The following is a 19040-nucleotide window of genomic DNA, read 5'->3' as shown; positions in this document are numbered from 1 at the left end:
AAAAGCAAGGCTTTTACAATGTGAACTAACATTGGGCTGTTATGGGTTTTGTTGTTTGTTTTTTTTAAAGGAGGGGAGAAGAGAAGTACCAGTCTCCTTTGAGGATCTGAAGCTACAAACTGTGCTAAAAAAATGTGCATAGTCACAAGACTTTGAGTAAAAATGAGGCATTTCTAATACTCATGACATCCAGAGTCAGGAAAACCTAATTTAACAATGAGGGATAACCGCAGGGGAAGGACCAACTCTAAATTGGAAAAACACTTTGAGCAGAGTTAAGGATAGGAGGCAGTGGCTTGGGAGGTGGGTTTGAAGATAATATTTGTTGACAGAATATCAGCATTGTCCAATAAAAATATAATGTAAGCCATATCTATAATTTTAGTGGCCACAGTATAAAGTAAAAACAGGTGAAATCTTAGTATTAATGTTTTATTTAATCTCAAGTGGTCAAAATATTACCATTCCGATAATTTAATCTAGATAAAATTTAATAATCAACAAAACATTTTTCATATTAAGCTTTTCCAAACTCTTGTGCATTTGCACACTTGATAGCATATTTAGGGTGACAGATCACCCTGGTTTGCCTGGGATGAAAGGCTTTCTGGGACATAGGACTTTGAATGCCAAAGCTAGGGCAGTCCTGGCAAACCAGGACAACTAGTCACTCTAACAGCTCAATTTGGATGAGCCACATTTCAAGTGCTCTGTAGCCACATGCACTGGACAGCACTGGACAGCACGACCATCCATCAAGCAGGGTGTAAAGCAGATTATACACATTATTTAAGCTTCATAACACACCTAAGAGATGCATGCTGTCAGTTTCCAAATTACAGATGAAGAAAGAAACAGATACACACCAAGCCTCTCAATCCAAAGTCACACAACTAGGGCAATCTAGTGGTAAGCCTGGGGCCTAAGAAGAGAAATGCTGAGATATGAAATAGGGAGCAGAGGTGAGAGATTAGGAAAGTTCCAGAAAAGAAGACAAGGGAAAAATGGGAGCTGGAATGACACTTTTAGGAAGGGAAACAGGTACTAGGAGAAGAAGGAAAAAGGTGGCAAGGAGTGTAGAAGGCACCCAAAAGTTAACGGGAGGGGCGGTGCAGTTTAGGAACCGGACAGGAAAAAGAGAAAAGGTATTAAGTAGAGTGTCTCAGAGAACGAAAATGATAGGAGGGAGGTAGAAAAGGGGCGCGGGGAATAGGGGGGAGGGAGAAAGAGTAAAGGCAAGGAAAGAGAAGGCAGAAATTCTCCAGGGAGAAAGGAAGGGCCTGGAAAGTTAAGCGCACTGGCCCAGGAGACCGAAGACCAAGGGCGGGGTGGGGGTGGGCAGGAGAATCAGTCGTATCCTCAGCAGCGGCAGGTAACTGCACAGAGATTTCACCAGGTGCCACGAACTGCTTCATGAATTACCTCGCTAGGGATCGCCGGGTAGTTATCTGTCACCCCCATTTTTCATGTGAGGAGACTTAAGAGGCAGAACTGAGCCGCAAAGGTTGCCCCGAACCGAACCTCCGCGCTCAGAGGCCGGCCCGGCCTGGGCCGGAGCCGCAGGAGGCCGCCCGCCGCCGCCGCGGGGCTCCGGGCCTACCTGTGCAGCGGCGGCAGGTCCTGCGTGTCACTGGCCGGGTCGGGCGTGTTGGGGATGACGCCCAGGATGGTGCTCTGCAGCGACGTGCCCTTGAGCAGGCGGTTCCGCACCAGCTGCAGGTTGCGGGCCGAGTCCACGCTGGTGCGCATGGTGGAGCCGGGCAGCAGGACGCCCTCGTGGGTGAGCAGCAGCGGCAGGCGGCTGGGGATCTGGATGGGGCTCACCGACGACATGGCGACGCCTGTTCGCGCTGGGGGCTGTGGAAAGGAGCGGACAGACAGCAGCGCACGGCCTCGGCTACCGACCGCCAGCACACCTCACGGCCGCCCGCCCCGCCGCTTCCGGCCCGCGCTACGGTCCGCCCCCAGGCTCAAACGCCGCAGCTTCGCGCTGCTCCGGGAGCCGCCCGCGTCGCTCCGAGTCGTAGATACGCGAAAAGAGGCGCACAGAAGCCCGCTGTCAGCTGCGCCTCGGTTAGGCTCACTTGCAGAGGGCGTTAGGATGGATGTTTGGGTTTGAATTTTATATACTTGAAATGTCTTTAACTTGTTATTCGCATTGATTTTAGATTTACAAAAATGTTGCAAAAACATAACAAAGAGTTCCCATATACCTTTCACCCTGCTTCCCCGATACCATTTTACCTAATCAGACTTCACGTACCCAAACCAGGAAATCGACATTACTATTATCACTTCCATAGACCTTACCCAAATTTTGCCAGTTTTTTCACTAATGTCCTTAATTGGACCTGGTCCAGGATCCAACCCAGGACCCCACTCTTTATTTTGTCACGATATCTCCTAGGTCTCCTCCAATCTGTGACAATTCCTCAATCCTTTGTTTTTGTTTCTTAAAACCTTGATACTTTTAAAGGATATCGGTCAGTTGTTTTGTAGAAGGTCCTTTAATTTGGATTTATCTCGTGTTTCTCATGATTAAATCAATGGTATGCAGTTTGGGGGCCAAATACCATAGAAATAGTGTTGTAACCTTGTTGTGATACATGATGGTGCAATGTCTCATTAATGATGACTTTAATCTTGGTGAAGGTGATGTCTACCAGGTTTCTTTTTTCTTTTTTTTTTTTGAGACAGAATCTCTCTCTGTCGCCCTGGGTAAAGTGCTGTGGCACTGTCGTAGCTTACTGTAGCCTCCAACTCCTGGGCTCAAGCGATCCTCCTGCCTCAGCCTCCCGCGTAGCTAGGACTACAGGCTTACCAGGATGACCAGCTAATTTTTCTATTTTTAGTAGAGAGGGGTCTCACTCTTGCTCTGGCTGGTCATGAACTCCCGAGCTCAAGCGATCCTCGTGCCTTGGCCTCCCAGAGTGCTAGGATTACAGGATTGAGCCACCGCGGTTTCTTCACTGTAAATTATTTTTCTTTTTGTAATTTTAAGCATCTTGTGAGGAGATAATTCTATATTTATTGCTTGGAATTCTGTGAGAAAAAGCTACCCGATCTCCCCCACTTGTTTACTTACTTATTGATGTTAGTATAGACTTGTGAATATTTATTTTTATGGGTTATTATCCAATAATATATTGTTTCAGATTTGACCATTGCAATAGGAAGGGGGCAGGGTCAGAATGTAGAGGGCTACGTGGGCTCTGGTAAGGAGTTTAGAGCTTACGCAAAGCCTGATGGAAGCCATTGGAGATTTCAAGGTGATTATCTGGCTTATGTTTTCAAAAGTTCATTTTGGCTGCCACGAGGAAAGTGGAATGTAAGGATGTAAGATCAGAAGCAGGGCGGTCAGAAAGAGATAGTTGCAGTTGTCCAGGCGAGAAGTGATGATGACTTAGACTAGGAGCAGGTGGAGTCAAGCTATGTTTGATTGTAGTTTCAACAGAACTGCCGATGGATTGGACACGAAGATCGAAGGAAAAACAGTTGTCAAGGATTATTCTGGGTTGAGGCCTGAGCCACTAGAGCCTAGAGAGAAGTTGAGCTGGTAGCTGAAGATCTTGGGTGTAATCAGCAGGCTCAGGGTCATTTCCCTGGATGTGTACTACGTCCCCTATCCTGTGCTCAACTCTGGGGGAGATACGGAGATCAAATATGCGTTGCCCACGTCCACAATCACTTACCTTTCGTCAAGGGTCTCTCCAAGGGTAAGGAGGCGGGGGCCGCATTCTTTCAGGCTCCCAGTGTTTTAACAAAGAATTTATAAAACCATCTTACAAACTTTGTGGTATATTTTTAAAACACTTAAGTGTTTCAAAATGTTTAATGCTTTTAATATACACACATGCCCCAACAACATTAAACAATGCTGTGTAAGTATTCTGCTCACACAATAATTACTGTATGTATTTTTTAAAATACAAATTCATGCTGCACTATGGAAGGTATGGTGTGGGAATAGGCCCAGGTTTAACATGCTTGCTTGATGAACGTCTTTCAATCCTGTCACTGTATGTCTGTGATGGACTGTGTCGGTCTCCTTGGGAGGCCATCAAGAATCTAAATGTGAAGCCTTTTATGACTCTGTGGCTTTCCTGGCTCCTTTTTGACAGGCTGTGCATGTTCTTCATTTATTTTCCATTAAATATTTATTAAGCATATACTATGTGCTGAGCACTCTTCTAGATCCAAGGATACATCAGTGAACAAGGCAGACAAGGTCCCTGGTTTTTAGTGTGTCTGTTTTGACACAGAGTCTTGCTCTGTGGCCCAGGCTGGAGAGAAGTGGTGTGATCATAGCTCACTGCAGCCTTGAACTCCTGGGCTCAAGTGATCAGCCTCAGCCTCAGCCTCCCAAGTAGCTGAGACTACAGGCATGCACCACACTCAGCTAATTTTTAAATTTTTTGTAGAGATGGGGGTCTCACTATGTTGTCTAGGCTGGTCTCAAACTCCTGGACTCAAATGATCTTCCCACCTCCGCCTCCCAAAGTGCTGGCTGGGATTACAGGCATGAGCCACCAGGCCTGTCCCAAAGAGCTTACATTCTAATGAGGTAGGCAGAAAATAAATAAGCCAACAAAGAAATAAATGGCAATTTCAGAAAGTGATAAGTAAAGGAAATAGGAAAATCTGTAAAAGGTGCTCGGGAGAGGATGAGGACGTTAGGCAGGGAGGTCTGGGAAGGTTGCTCTGTGGAGACGGTGTTTGAGCTGAGACCTGAATGACAAGAATGGATCAGCTCCGAGAGGAGCTCGAGGGAGAATATTCTTGGCAGAGATTAGGGCTAGTGCAAAGATCAAGGTGGGGAGGATTGTCCCGGCTTCTGGAACAGAGGAAAAGGCCAGGCGCTGGGATGTGGGGATTCAGCCATCTGCAAGATGGCCTGCTGAAGCTGTGGGGGCTCACAGAAGGAAATAAACCGAAGAGTAGGGAAAGCTAAATAGCACAGGCTGAGGTGCAGGAAGAGCAAGGCCAGATCACTAGAACTCCTTTAGGGCCTGGGTTGCAGGTGCTTCTGCCCCTTGCCCTAGGCACTTCCTCACCTCCCGCCCCCCATGCACTTTCTGATCTTGAACACTAGACCCTGCTGGGTGAGTGGAGAGAACAATGAGGAAATAAATCAGCTCTTCCTGAAGGCTGTTGTCTCAGGTTACCTTGCTCCAGCCACTGCCCTCCTGTCCCGTATGTAAATGGCCCATGTCTAAACCAAGTTTGCAATCATGAGCTTTGCTTCTGGGAAAGGGGAGAACACAGGGCTGGAAGCATCTGTTTCCTCTCTGTTTTATTCCCAGTCATGTCCTGGTCCCTACCCTGACCATGGTGATGGTGTTGCCACCTATTAGAGTGAATAACTTCAGCTCCAACTTCTTCCTGAGAGGAAGCTGGGAGGCCAGGGAAATTTTCAGAGACTGCCAAAGGAAGCTCTGGAGGGAATTCCCCCTGCCAGTCCAAAAGTGGAGGTGGGCCTTGTTGGACTGGACGGAGGCCCAGACTAACGTGTGGCTCAGCTCCAGTTTCACTGGGATGTGCAATTCGTGTTCTGCAAACATCCATTACACGTTTGCATTTTCTTAATTTTCATTTGGTTTGGTTTTCCCTGTTGTTAGTTTCCTGGACAAAATCCATATAGGAAAGAGTCACACTTAGGAAATCCCGGTTGCATCTTTTCGCAGGTATATATGAATACACCAGGTTGGCATATCATATTATATCTGAAAGGTGAGATAAAATCTAATTTCTTTAGTTGGTCTCTAAGAATCTGCTTTTACTCACGATCCTCCACTTGCTGGTTAATGGGGGGAAAATAAATGTTTAGGCTTACCATTTTATTTTATTCTTTTGAGACAGAGTCTTACTGTGTTGCCCGGGCTAGAGTGCCGCAGCGTCATCCTAGCTCACAGCAACCTCACACTCCTGGGCTCAAGCGATCCTTCTGCCTCAGCCTCCAAGTAGCTGGGACTACAGGCATGTGCCACCATGGCTGGCTAATTTTTTCTATATATTTTTAGTTGTCCGATTAATTTCTTTCTGTTTATAGTAGAGACGGGGTCTCGCTCTTGCTCAGGCTGGTTTCGAACTCCTGAGCTCAAACAATCCGCCCGCCTTGGCCTCCCAGAGTGCTGGGATTACAGGCGTGAGCCACTGCGCCCAGCCTAGGCTTACCATCTTAAGATCTTGTTTGATCCAATAATTTAAATACTTCCATTAAATAATACTCAGTAAAGGCTCATTTTCAGAGTTGTCACCTGTCAGAGGAAGAGTTGGGGACCTAGGCAGTGTCCTCTGCTCTAGGATTTCCCAGGTGATATCTTTTATCCACGTCACTGCCTGTGCTACTGTAGTTAGAAGCCAACTGATCTTGTGTAGGTCTTCAAGTGATGCTTTTTAGCTCGCTCACCTGGGGGTGTTCCTTGAGTTTCTGGGCCCCACCTATCCTGCCTCTGTCAGCACTGTACTCCCCTCCAAGATCCATGATTCCCAGTTGTTTGCAGCTTGTGTCCACTAGGCTACCTCTTGCAAGCTTCTTACCCAGACTTTTAGCAACTTTTGGTTCTCATCTATACCACAGGGGAGCCAGGAAAGCCAACTAGCCCCTAGGCACAGCCAGCAATAGTCCATAGAGCCCTTATAAGTAAATTGGAAAAGGATGTCCCCAGAGGGAGGAGGATTTAGAAAAAGGCACCACTTTTTCAAGATGGATGCAGCAGTGATCTGAGGGAGCCTGTTCAGACTGGCTCAGGAGAACACTGGTTCAAATTTTTGGGAACTTTGAGAGCCCAGTTTTTAAATACAAACATTAATAAAATTAAATTATATAAACTTATAGTTAAAGTATATCAAAATGTATCATTTCCTAATTATTTTACTACCTTTTACTTTTATTTATACCTTTGAGGTTACATACATCTATTATACCTGGATGGTAGAAATGCTACATAATGATGTCATATTGTGCTTCTCTTCCCAATTCTGCATTCAGTGCAGCTGTGTTGGTACGGAATCTGGAAATCAGCTGTGATGGGAGTATTTACACCACAGAAATCAGCAAAGCCTACACACCAGCGCTTGATTTATTATTTTGTTGATTGTCTAGGCTTAAGAAAGAAATGTAGGAAATATTAATAATGCAGATTAAATTCACAAGTGTGTGGTACCTGTAGCCTTTACATTGTGAATAGTGAAAAAAATAAGGGAAAATTCTTTCAATATTTAAAAAATTATTCAGCAAATTTACTCAGGTCATTGACAAACGGGTGAAGATCCAATTACAGCCAACATTCATGTTTGGTATTGTGCTTTCTTCTTACTCGTTAACATAGAGTAAAATGTAGAGGAATGTGTATGTTGGCACTACACTCATTCACTAGTTGCAACCACACCACTATAGGCTGCCCATGCCAGGGTACAGGACTGGCCATCTGGAGTTTGCCACCTTCAGCCCATGACCCATGCCCTTCACTGAGGATCTGTGTGCGAATAAACTGTACAGCAGTACACTATGACCCTAACCCCAAGGCCTCATTCTGTTGAATCATGCCAATTTCATGTTGATGTGCCTCTGGCAGCCAGAAAACTGGCCTCCTCCCAGAGTCTTTTTGTGTGTGTGTGTGTGTGTGTGTGTGTGCGTGTGTGTGTACAGGAAGTTTTGTAATACCTGCCAGAGTCTTATACAAAGAGTATATGGCACCCTCTCTTACCTAATCCACCTCTTTCTTTCTCTTTTCTCTTTTCTGCCACTCCTAAAGGGTCTACATTCTACCACTACATGGCAAGTGAACCTCACGGTCTGGTGCCATGGCTGGGAAGTCTATCGTAACTGGTTTCCAGGAGAATTCCAGAAACTGAGTGTACCAAATTTAGTTGTGATTTGGTAAAAGGAAGTGGGATGGGAAGGGGTGCGAAAAGAAATTTAGAGAATCTTCTCCGAAAATAATGGGTTAGTTTGTGGTCTATTTGCTTGAAGCACAATCCAATATTTGAATGTCAAAAACTATACCTGAACAACAGGACAAACTACATAATTTGCTGGACTCAGTGCAAAATGAAAGTGTGGGGCTCCTTGTTCAAATTCATTAAGAGTTTCAGGACGACAATAGCAGAGCATTAAACTAAACCTGGGACCCTTCTGAGTGAGACACCCAGGCTGTGCCCCCAGGACACTGGCACTACCACACACTTTCGTTCTCTTTCTATCTCTTTGGAAATATTCCTAATTACCACCCCCCTCCCACCTTAGGGCACACGGATGTTCTAGGTCAACCGGGGAGTGAGTCACATACTGAGACAGGCAAAAATGAAAAGCATATTCCTTGTTTTCCCCCCAAAAAACCCCCACCTTGATTACTTAAGGTTCCTAAATTGTGACGATTCCCTCTGGAGTCTGTGGAAACCAAGAGTCAAAGAAAGGAAAAGTGATGTTTCTTTTGCTCATTCATTTAGGCATTGAGAGCCTGCTCTCCTCCCAGCACACTCCAGGCCCCTGAGATTCAATAGTGGGCAAAACAGACATATCCCTGTCCTCGTGAGGTTCCCTGCGTAGCGCAGAAAGTGAACATATGTGCAGTTACAGACTGGGATATGGCAAGAAGATGGTTTCATAAGCAAGCCTTTGATAGATCCAAAGAGATTGGCCTGGCCCAAGGGGGTGGAGATGGGGGGGTTGGGGAGGATGGTCACAGAAGGTTTCTCTAAGTGATCTTAGACCAAGCATATTCCAGGCGTAGGGAATAGCCCACGCTGTGACAATGCCGCAACCCTCTGCATGGCCCTGAATGCCTTCAGGGTGATGTCCCCTCTCCTGGCTGCTTAAGGCTGGATCTAAACTGCTCCTACCTGTGCCTTTTCAGATTCTCTGCTTCTGGGAAACAAAGAATTATCAGGACAATTGAAAATGACCAGGAAGAGGATGTACTGGGTCCCCAACTCTTCTGGTGGCCTCGTGAATCTCGGCATGGATGTAGGCGATGACAGGGTTTCAGGACTTAGCTATGTAAGTTGATCTTCTTGGCATCAAAACACCAGGAAACTCAGTTGACAGAATATTCTCGATGGTCATAAATAAGGTCAAAGAACTTTGTCCTATGTTTATGTACCCTCGATTTTTTCAAATAGACCTCAGGCTTCCACAATTGGGTAAGTCATAATCCCTGGAAGCGACACACCTTTGTGATTCATGCATCTCTCTGTCAATCATCGATTACCTATTTATCCACGTATTTACTTATAATAATACAACAAGCACCTGAAAACCCACCACCAACACACCAGCTCGGGCCTTGACAACTGTGTCCAGCGCTTGGTCTTCCCTCATCTCGGTGCCCAACCCCCCCCCCCACCTGACGGGACCACGACTCTGAGTCTCTTTCCGTCAGTGTCTTGCTGTGCTTTTAAAATAGTATTTGATATTATTTGTTCCATGCAGAGTCCTAAAAATTACCTGTCTTTTAATTTTAGCTGTCAAAAGGGTAACATGTAATATTTTATGATTCAGTTTTTTACTTATTGATTTCTTTTTAGTAGATTAACCCTCAGAGGGTGACCTGGTCTCACATTCTGTGACTGACTGTGGCACCTTTTATTTCTATCTGCCTCCTTTACTGCCAGATAAAAGTCCGAGGCGGCGGAGTGACCTGGCCAGAGTCACCCAGCCAACGCGGGGCGGAGCCAGGCCGGGCCCTCTCTCACTGCCCGCCGCAGCCTTTCCATCTTCCCGTGGAAGCTGGATTTGGAGGCGGCCGGTCCGACGTTCCCTCAGACAGCATTTATGCAGTTTGAAACTGGTGCCCTTTTGGTTTTTCTTTCCTAAGAAAACTTACAGTGTCAAAGACAGCCCCTGGAGTGAGCAGCAGGGGACGCCTGCGGCGGCGGAGAGGGCGCTCCCTGGGGCGAGGTGCGCGGCTGCCAGGAGAACCCCGGTCCTGGTCCGGCCGCGGCCTAGGTGAGTGCCGAGGAGAGGCGGTCTCCACGAGCGCAGCGATCCCCGACCCTCACACCTAGCCCCCTCGCAGAGGTGACATCACTATGCCCCCGCATCGTCATGGCAGGGCGGCGTCGCCGTCACACGCGTGCGTGCGTTCCGCGGGGTCACGACCCCCCGTGTGCGGGCGCTCGGCCCACCGCAGGGGCGCAGCGGGAGCAAGACGGGCGTGCTCTCCGTCATCCGGACCCGCGTGGGGCAACGGCAGCGAGCACGTAAACCCGCCAGCAGACCCGGGGTTGCAGCCGTTCGAGGGAGGCGCCCGGAGCGAGTGTGGGCCGAGGGACCGAACAGTGACATCTCGACGGTTCTGCGTGACTTAAACTGAGCGAGGCCTAGAGGACGAGCCAGAAGGGAGTGGGCAAGAGGAGTCGGGAAGAACGACTGGGGCATGGCGACGGCCTGGGCAGAGGCCCGCCACGTGCAAGGGACAGGACGTGACGCATCCAGGGGCTGAGGAGGAGGCCAGTGTCGCTGCAGCCTTGTGTGGGGACGGGCAGGGCATGAAACGAGGCCGTGGAGGCAGACAGACGCCCGGGGAGCACGCGGGCCCCCACAGGCCACTTAAGGATGTTAATCTTCCTTCTAAGGGTAACGGACAGCCTTGGAAAGAGCTAGAAACCCTGTCATGCTAGCCTTAGATTTAAGAATTAAATAAATTCAGCTTACACCGTCCAGTGAATCACAGTTTAATGTAATCGCCCCCAGCTGCTCCCTGGCTTAACACAGCCTTGCTTTCAGGCACCGCCGCAGACTCGCGCTCCTCCGAGCCCGCCGCGTTCATTTTCTTGTCGTTTCTTGACAAGACCTTAGCGCTTCTAGTCTGATTCTTCGGCGTTTCACCACCAAGAGTTCATTTTGTATCTGCAATTCCCTCTTTTCTTCAAAGTGTTTCTAAGATTGTATCTATCAACGAACTGCGTCTGTTTTCCCATTTTTAAAACCTGAGTTTCTATCCATAGTAGCTGCATTGTAACCATGCTGAATTGATGTTATCTCCACCAAGAACAAAGAAGCTTGGTACTTTAGTTCACCTGGGCAACCTCATCTTAGATAAACACATTGTTCCCTTTGGGCCTTTGGGTTATTGGCACTGGCTCATAGATTCTCACCCTATCTTTCGGGATCACAGATGACCACTATTCGTACAATCTCTTGCCCGACCCTTGCTCCCTCCTCTCGCCAACATCCCTGGTAAGGGCATATGCCAGCCTTGTCGAGCACGCACAGTCCTGGTGCTGCGAGTATATAAAGGGCAAATTAACAATTTGACATAAACATGCATATTGTTTTGTCTACTTTCCTTCTTTTTTTCCTTTTTTTACACAAGTAAAAAAAATACTGAATTTTTTGATCTGCAAGGGGCCTTGATTTTTCTTGCTTAAGATGCTTGGAACTTTTCCCATGTTCTACAAATAAATCAACTCTGTTTTAAAAAACTTCTACTTTGCATTCCATAGTATGAGTCTATCATAATCTCTCTCTTTCTATTTAAATAATTCCTCTGTTAATGGGTATTTTTGTTGTTTATGGTTTTCAACTTATAAATAATAAAGTCATGTAAAGATTATTTGTGTATAGATCTATATGACCACATTATGATTTTTACAGTTTACATGATTACAATTCATCTTTTCAAAATCTGGAGCTTGACTTCTTTATTTTTTTCTGTCTGTGACCTCTCTGCTAGGTTTTCTGCCCCTAACCCTGTGGACAACGCTGGCCTGTTCTCCTACCTCACAGTGTCGTGGCTCACCCCACTCATGATCCAAGGCTTACGGAATCGCCTAGATGAGAACACCATCCCTTTGCTGTCAGTTCATGATGCTTCGGCCAAAAATGTCCAAAGGTAAAGTCGTGTTGGGAAGCCACTGGATTGGTTGAAGACCATCTCTCGGTGGGACTGTAACCAGAGATGCTGCAGGGCGGCAGGGAGGGTCCAGCCTCAGACAACTTGGTGTGTGCATCTCCTGGAATGGTAGCATGTTTTGTACGTATGGGCTGGCGATCTTTTTCTGGAGCAAGGAGTCATATCTTTTATCGGATTGGCCGAAGAGTGCACGAGCCCAAGAAAGTTAGAAATGACCGCTTCGAGTCCCTTTGGTTTTCTCCCCTGGATCGGGCATTCAGCAGTGGCGCTACTTGAGTATTACATTTGGGAACGTGGCCCAGTCTCCTGATCCTCAAGCCACCACCATCTAGTTGTGATTAACTTTCTCGTACCACCCACTTCACAAGGTAATATGAGGATCAAATGGTGAAAAAAATGAATATGTTATTTAAATGTCCTGTATTCATGTTCCTACTTCTAGCTGCTTCATGAGAGACATGAGGTAGAAAATGAAAGTTTCCAAATGTGTTTTGGAAATTATAATCCAATAAGAGCCTCCCTGAAAAGAGCAATTTGGTGGTCAGGGGAGTTTGTGAAATGTTGTATATTATATCCAGGTCTTGGAGATTTACAAGGCAAATTAGTGTATTTCAGGCACTGAGAAAATATAAAATACAGAAATTGGCTAAAATTTGACCCATTCCTTCTCAGTCTTATTCACTAAGAAAAAAAATGGTTCCAGGAAACATCTTTAGGATAATGCCAGATATTGGTAAAAATCTCACCCCTCTCACCGACTATGATGTCAGACAAGTTGTCCTTTCCAGATCCTGTGTCTTTATGTATGAAGTAGTGATCATAAAATCTATTTCATGGTCCTTCATAGGATTGTTGTAAGAAACAAAAGAGGTGATAAATTCTGTTTACAGTACCTGGAAAGGTGCCTGATGCACAACAGGCAACCGGTGAAATGTCAGTTTGCCTGTTCTTCTCTGACCATTGTGACTACAAGATCTGTTGATCTGCTTCGTTCACTTCTAGTTCACCAATTCTGCCTTTTTTATGTCATTACTCACAATGTCTGTCCACCAACACTTTTGCAATCACTCCATTTTTGGATATTTATTTGAAAAAAACAATTATTCACACATTCACCCTTTTAGAGAAGAGGGTTTTTTTTTCTTCTATATGTTCACCATTTAACAAACAGCTCTGGGATGCATCTTCCCTGATCCTTCAGAAGAACTACTCTGGCTTCTTTGAGGATTTGCCAACAAACTGCGAAGCATCCTCTCCACCAGCACCAGCACTGGCACCACGACCACCAGCATCACCAGCACCACCACTACCACCCCCAGCACTACCACCACCACCACCACCACCACCACCAGCACCACCACTACCACCTCCAGCACTACCACCACCACCACCAGCACCACCACTACCACCTCCAGCACTACCACCACCACCAGCACCACCAGCACCACCAACACCACCACTACCACCTCCAGCACTACCACCACCACCACCAGCACCACCACCACCACCAGCACCACCACCACCACCACCACCACCACCACCACCACCACCACCACCATCACCACCACCACCACCACCACCACCACCACCATCACCACCACCACCACCATCACCACCAGCACCACCACTACCACCTCCAGCACCACCACCACCACCACCACCACCACCATCACCACCACCAGCACCACCACCACCAGCACCCCCACCATCACCACCACCACCACCATCACCACCACCAGCACCACCACCACCAGCACCACCACCACCATCATCACCACCACCATCATCACCACCACCAGCACCACCACCACCAGCACCACCACCACCATCATCACCACCACCAGCACCACCACCATCAACATCACCATCACCACCACCTCCAGCACCACCACCACCAACAGTATCACCATCATCTTTATTATAATTACCATCATAATCCTTCATATTTTTATTGTTCTGCAATTACAGAGCATTTCACCATCTATTGATCTCCTCTTATCATCACAATAGGGTTATGAAATAAACAGGGAAAAGATTATTTTACCCATTTTACAGATGAGAAACTGAGGACTAAGAGACATGAAATGATGTTTCCGGAGTCACAGAGCTAATGAGTGGAGGAGATACAATTTGAAACCAAGTCTTTTGATTCTGAGTCTGGTGATCACAGCCAGAAATTGATAGAGTTGCTAGGAGAGTTATTGGCAGGCTATGGAAAACTTGGATTCATTTGGTCAAGGCAGAAACAACTCTAGAGCTTGTTGTCTCTGTGGATTGTGTATGTGCAGGGGTAGAGCTGGAATGAGGAGAGGTAGCCCCATGATTTGGCCTGAGTAATATCATCCATGAGCAAGAAAATCCTCTAACACACGGATGTCATAGGGATATTTTTGCTTTGCTGAGCTAGGACCCAGACCCTCCAAGGTATCTGGTGCGTCCATTGGTGGGCATGGAATGCGAGTGGTTGTTTTATAACTCAGGAAGACAGAGCCTGGCGTTTTGATTGCAGGTGAAGAAATGTAGGACAAAAAGATTCTCAAGATGTTTCTTCCCTTTAGGTTTCAGGTTGGGCATGAGTATACAAGGCTGGAGTAGTAAAGTGTAGAAAAGGCTAGAACTGTTTGCCATTAGACACTTGGTGAAATTCTGGGCAGGGGTGAGAGCCAGAAGCCGATGGAGCTGAGATCGTGCACAAGCAGTGATGCTGTCAGGCCCTGGTGACAAAAGGCGGTGCAGCAAGGGAGGCTGTTCTGCCCACCATGGCCTTGCTCTGTACGGAGCTGAAGCTTCAGGGACACCTGGAGCCCTTTGACAGAGTCCTTGATGTTCCCTCCACGAGCAATGGAGGCTGCTTTCCAGATGGACGTGCTAGACATATGGGAACAGGAGCCAGAGGTAAAAGGGCAGATGCCGCACGGTGACTGCAATGGGCAGCCTGGATTGTGGACGCACAGGAAACAACCGAGGGCCAGAGTAAGACTTCTGGAAGCCGAAAGCATCACAGTGACCATTGTCCAGTCCCCTGCCCCTGTCTCAAATATAATTCAAAATTAAAAAGTATAGGAAAGTCAATACATCTTTGATTTTTCCGTGATAACTTCTTTGATGCTATTTTGAAATACTATACTGTATACCACATTTTTTTAAAAAAATGTTTTTGTTTCTATTTTGCTGGTATAACACAAACATCCTAGGCATGATTAGCTTGGAATTTCACAATAAGGATATACTTTTAATTGGGTGATCCAACCCTGGGGCACACTTTTGGGGACTTTGAAATAATTGAAGGCACTTTTTGGAAGTCAAAGTTCTGGGTTTTATGAATCTTAACTCACAAAGAAGAGTGACATTATTAAAGTCCTGGGCTATTTCCCAGGCTAACTGTATTTCAGAGCAATAAAATAGTGAGGGAATTATTTTTTATAGACCAATTCAAGCCACTAAATACAAAAGTAATGATAGAATTGGAAAAATCCTGTTTCCAGCACTAGTGGACGTGGCTCTAGGCAATAGTCATTAATGACGGGGGACTTGGTAACGAGCAGGTCAGGCTGACACACCTGGCACACTGATCTACCTTGACGTTGCTAAGAGCGGGATGCCAGACCTTGCGTGGCTTCTGATGTGAGGCCGCAGGGAATAGACCACATCACCTACTAACTGTTTTTGCCACATTGCTTGAATTCTGGATTTCATTAAGCCTCTAGGTCTAACTACCTATTAGAAACTTTGGAAGACAGAGGATTATGTTAGATGATACCACGGAGATGCAATCAGTCCAATCCAGAATGTGGGAAATTCTACAGGATAAATAACTCAGTTTCTTCAACAAATCAATGACGCAGAGATGCAGATGAAGGCAAACTCTTACAGGTTCAAATGAGACTCAGGAAGCCTGTCAAATTTGTCCTTTAAATGTAGACTTTGGATCTTGATTCAGACGCACTAACTGTAAAAACCTATTTTTTAGTAATTAGAGAAATTTGAATACAGATGGGCATTACATGCCATTAAGTAATTATTGTTACTGTTCTGTCATTGTTACTATGGTTTTAAAAAGAAGGCCTTTGCTGGAAGAGATGCATACTGAAGCATTCGCAGAGGAAATGATACGATGTCTGAGATTTGCTTTAAATCCTTCAGGAAAAAAAAAGTAGAGGGAGGAAAGATGAAACAAAAATGTCAAAATGTTGTTAATTCTAGAATATGGGGGATTGCTATGTTGTTCTATTTTTGTTATGCTTTCAAATTTCTACAACAAAGCTCCCGGCTGGCAAGAACTAGGACTTTTGGGTGACACATGCCAAGAGATTTCACTTGGTTCAATTTTCCTCTTTTCAAGGCTTCGCCACCTTTGGGAAGAAGAAGTCTCAAGGCGTGGGATTGAAAAGGCTTCAGTGTTTCGAGTGATGCTGAGGTTCCAGAGAACAAGGATTATTTTCAATCTGCTTGCGAGCTGCTGCTTGTCGATCATGGGTGTCCTGGGGCCAGTAAGTGGCAGACGTGGTGAGGTTTGGGGGACTCCAGGCTTTACAGAATTAGAAGTTGAACCGGGGGCATGTTCCAGCCCAGGCCAGGAGTTGGGGATGTCTTTGTCTCTCCGCTAGTGTCCAGAAAATGAAGACCTTTTCAAGATAGTAAAGCAGAGTAGCTAGGAGTGTGAGCTCTGGAGTCACTGCTTGGGTTCAAACTGTGGCCCTGCCACTTCATTGCTGGGTGGCTTTGGGCAATTTAATCACCCTTTCTGTGCCTTGGTTTTCTCATGGAACCCCATAACACCTTTAGGGGTAGACATTATGGAAACCCTCCTGTATAAAATGGAGAACATAATCCTACCTGCCTCATAGGGCGACATTAAATGAAATAGTATATAAAGCACTTAGAACGTGGCCTAGCTCAGTCCATGTTGGCGCCTTGGGGACACGGCTGAGCAGCTCTGGGAACGTAGGCAGCAGGAACTGACGGTCTCCTCCATGTGCCACGGTTGGGATGAATGGTCTCTGTTTCCTCAACTCCAGTTTCTAAGCCCAAGATTCTGATTTCAGAGAGGAGCTGATTGGCCAGCTGGGGTCACATGCCCACTGGTTGCCCAGAGAAGGGTGGGGTACTTTGATGGACAATCCGGCCTAGATTGCATGTAGTGGGGGAGGTGAGCGTCTCCCCAAAAGAAAACTGAGGCACTATTACCAGCTAAGGGGAGCATGGACGTAGGTCAGGAAGAAACAGCAGTCGATGACACCACAGAGGTGACTGCATTTGGTGACAGCTGGGTGCTGGGCATTTTCTATCCATCCCTCCAAATCGTTCTCACCACCTTCCACCCTGCCCTGTGTCCCAGTGTGGATCATGTGACTGGGGCCTCCCTGAGTGGTCGGGTTTGACCAGCGGGAGATTCTAACAGAGGACTGGAGGGAGGGACAAGAATAAGTCAGGATATTTGCTGCCTGGGCTGCCTCTCTCCCTGTCACTGGAGCTTGGGGGCCGAGCTCCTGGCTGGGGCCCTCTCTGCATGACCCCCCTTTGGGGTCCCACGAACCTAACCCTCCCCTCACCCCTTGGGTCTGGGGAGGAAACAGTTCCCTGCTGTCACTAGCTCCATGGTGTTCCACCATTCCTCGTTGGACTTCCTAAATTCTGCGCACACCGTTGTAAAGAGCCACTGTGTCAACTCCTCCGTTTCCCAGTTTGCGTGCCTCCTGTTTCCTGTCAGCGCCTGCTCATAGGTGGCAGAGCTGGGTTTCACACCTGGGTCAGCTGAACTCCCAAGTCTCCTCCAAGTGGACCTTGACCTTCTCGGGGTCAGGATTGTGCTTGAGTCAATTTCGATCCTTCGGCAATTCCCCAACATTAACCCAGACCTCCCAATCCTCCTTTCAGGCAACAAATATCAAACATAATCTGAATGATCCAAACTCCTGTTTCCTTTCAGGTGCTGATTATACCAAGGATTCTAGACTACTCCGAAGAGCGGTCAGGGGACGTCCCCCGTGGAGTGGGACTGTGCCTTGCCCTTTTTCTCTCTGAGTGTCTGAAGTCTGTGAGTCTTTGCTCAAGCTGGATCATCAACCAGCGCACGGGCATCAGGTTTCGTGGGGCCATTTCCTCCTTTGCCTTTGAGAAGCTCATACAATTTAAGTCTCTAACACACATCACCTCGGGAGAGGTAAGTGTCTGGGACTGCCTATCCCAGACCATACTTCCCCACCCCTCTCCAGACATCACTGCCTGGGCACCAAGAGAGGGACAAAAGAGGGTTAGGAAAGGAGGAAGAAAGACAAAGAAAAGACTTCTTGGGTTGAGTGTTGATAACCATCAACAGTTGCCTCTGGGCCATGAAAGCAGGTCCACCATAACCCAGGGAGACGCCACTTACATGCAGACGGTTAGAGAGGCTTATTTATTCACTCCACAAATAGTTACTAAGGCCGATTCTGGGCCAGATTCTCTTCTAAGCCCTGGGGATACGGCCCTGAACAAAAAGATAGAAATCCCAAGTAGAAGCACACTGGAAAGCGTACCCAGTACGCCAACCTGGGGGCGAGGGTATGGGAGGACTTGATGGCTTCGGGAAATCTTCTGGGGACAGCCATCGTAGATGATCTCTCTGAGTTTGCATTTTCTTATCTGCAAAAGAGGAATACTTTCACCTGCCTGGCAATTGTTACTGTCAGTTCTCACTCTTGCTCTCCTTACAACATAACAAACATTGACAGAGGCTGGAGGAAGGTAATCTTAACTTATGACCTATAGTCATGGGGGATATTGGAATTTTATATGTTAAATTTCCATTTTAAAATTTTTCTATTGCTCACCAATTACCTTGAGGGGATGGATTTTACATATATTTTTTATAGTTTTTATATTGAAACTGACATTTTGTTTTTTAGAAAAGGCAGCTTTGCTTTGGTTCCTTGCCCTGAAGCCAAAGCCCTCTGTGATCTGCCATTAGCCCCTTTCCAGCCTCCTCTCTTCCCATATCCTCTCCTCTAGCCCTAGGCTGCCCCCCCCCCTTCACTCTAGGCTATGCTCACTTTAAGTCCCCAAATATACTAGACGTGTCCACCTCCTGGTGACTTTGCTCACCTCACCCCCACTCCCTGCCCTTTAAGAAGCCCCCCATCCTTCAAGGCCCAGTGCAGATGCCTCTCCGCCATGATGGGGTCTCCAACCCCACCCTGGACC

The 19040-nt window shown here is 46.9% G+C and overlaps 2 protein-coding genes across 2 annotated transcripts in view; one reads left to right on the top strand and one right to left on the bottom strand.

The window, feature by feature from the left end:
* The window catches only part of LONP2 (lon peptidase 2, peroxisomal), a 136890-nt gene extending 134881 nt beyond the window's left edge, over window positions 1–2009 (bottom strand). The window contains exon 1 of the mRNA XM_012655012.1: window positions 1601–2009. Within this exon, the coding sequence (XP_012510466.1) occupies window positions 1601–1833 (233 nt within the window). The 5' untranslated portion in view covers window positions 1834–2009. The remainder of the gene's footprint in view (window positions 1–1600) is intronic.
* Window positions 1832–19040, top strand: part of ABCC11 (ATP-binding cassette, sub-family C (CFTR/MRP), member 11) — a 73731-nt gene continuing 56522 nt past the window's right edge. Inside the window, exons 1-6 of the mRNA XM_012655011.1 lie at window positions 1832–2073; window positions 8859–8919; window positions 9819–9949; window positions 11679–11837; window positions 16201–16348; window positions 17788–18021. Coding sequence (XP_012510465.1) covers window positions 1832–2073; window positions 8859–8919; window positions 9819–9949; window positions 11679–11837; window positions 16201–16348; window positions 17788–18021 — 975 coding nt within the window. The remainder of the gene's footprint in view (window positions 2074–8858; window positions 8920–9818; window positions 9950–11678; window positions 11838–16200; window positions 16349–17787; window positions 18022–19040) is intronic.

Source organism: Propithecus coquereli, unplaced genomic scaffold (genome assembly GCF_000956105.1).
Source record: "Propithecus coquereli isolate 6110/MARCELLA unplaced genomic scaffold, Pcoq_1.0 Scaffold458, whole genome shotgun sequence".
Lineage (NCBI taxonomy): Eukaryota > Metazoa > Chordata > Mammalia > Primates > Indriidae > Propithecus > Propithecus coquereli.
This window is presented reverse-complemented; position numbering and strand designations above follow the sequence as displayed.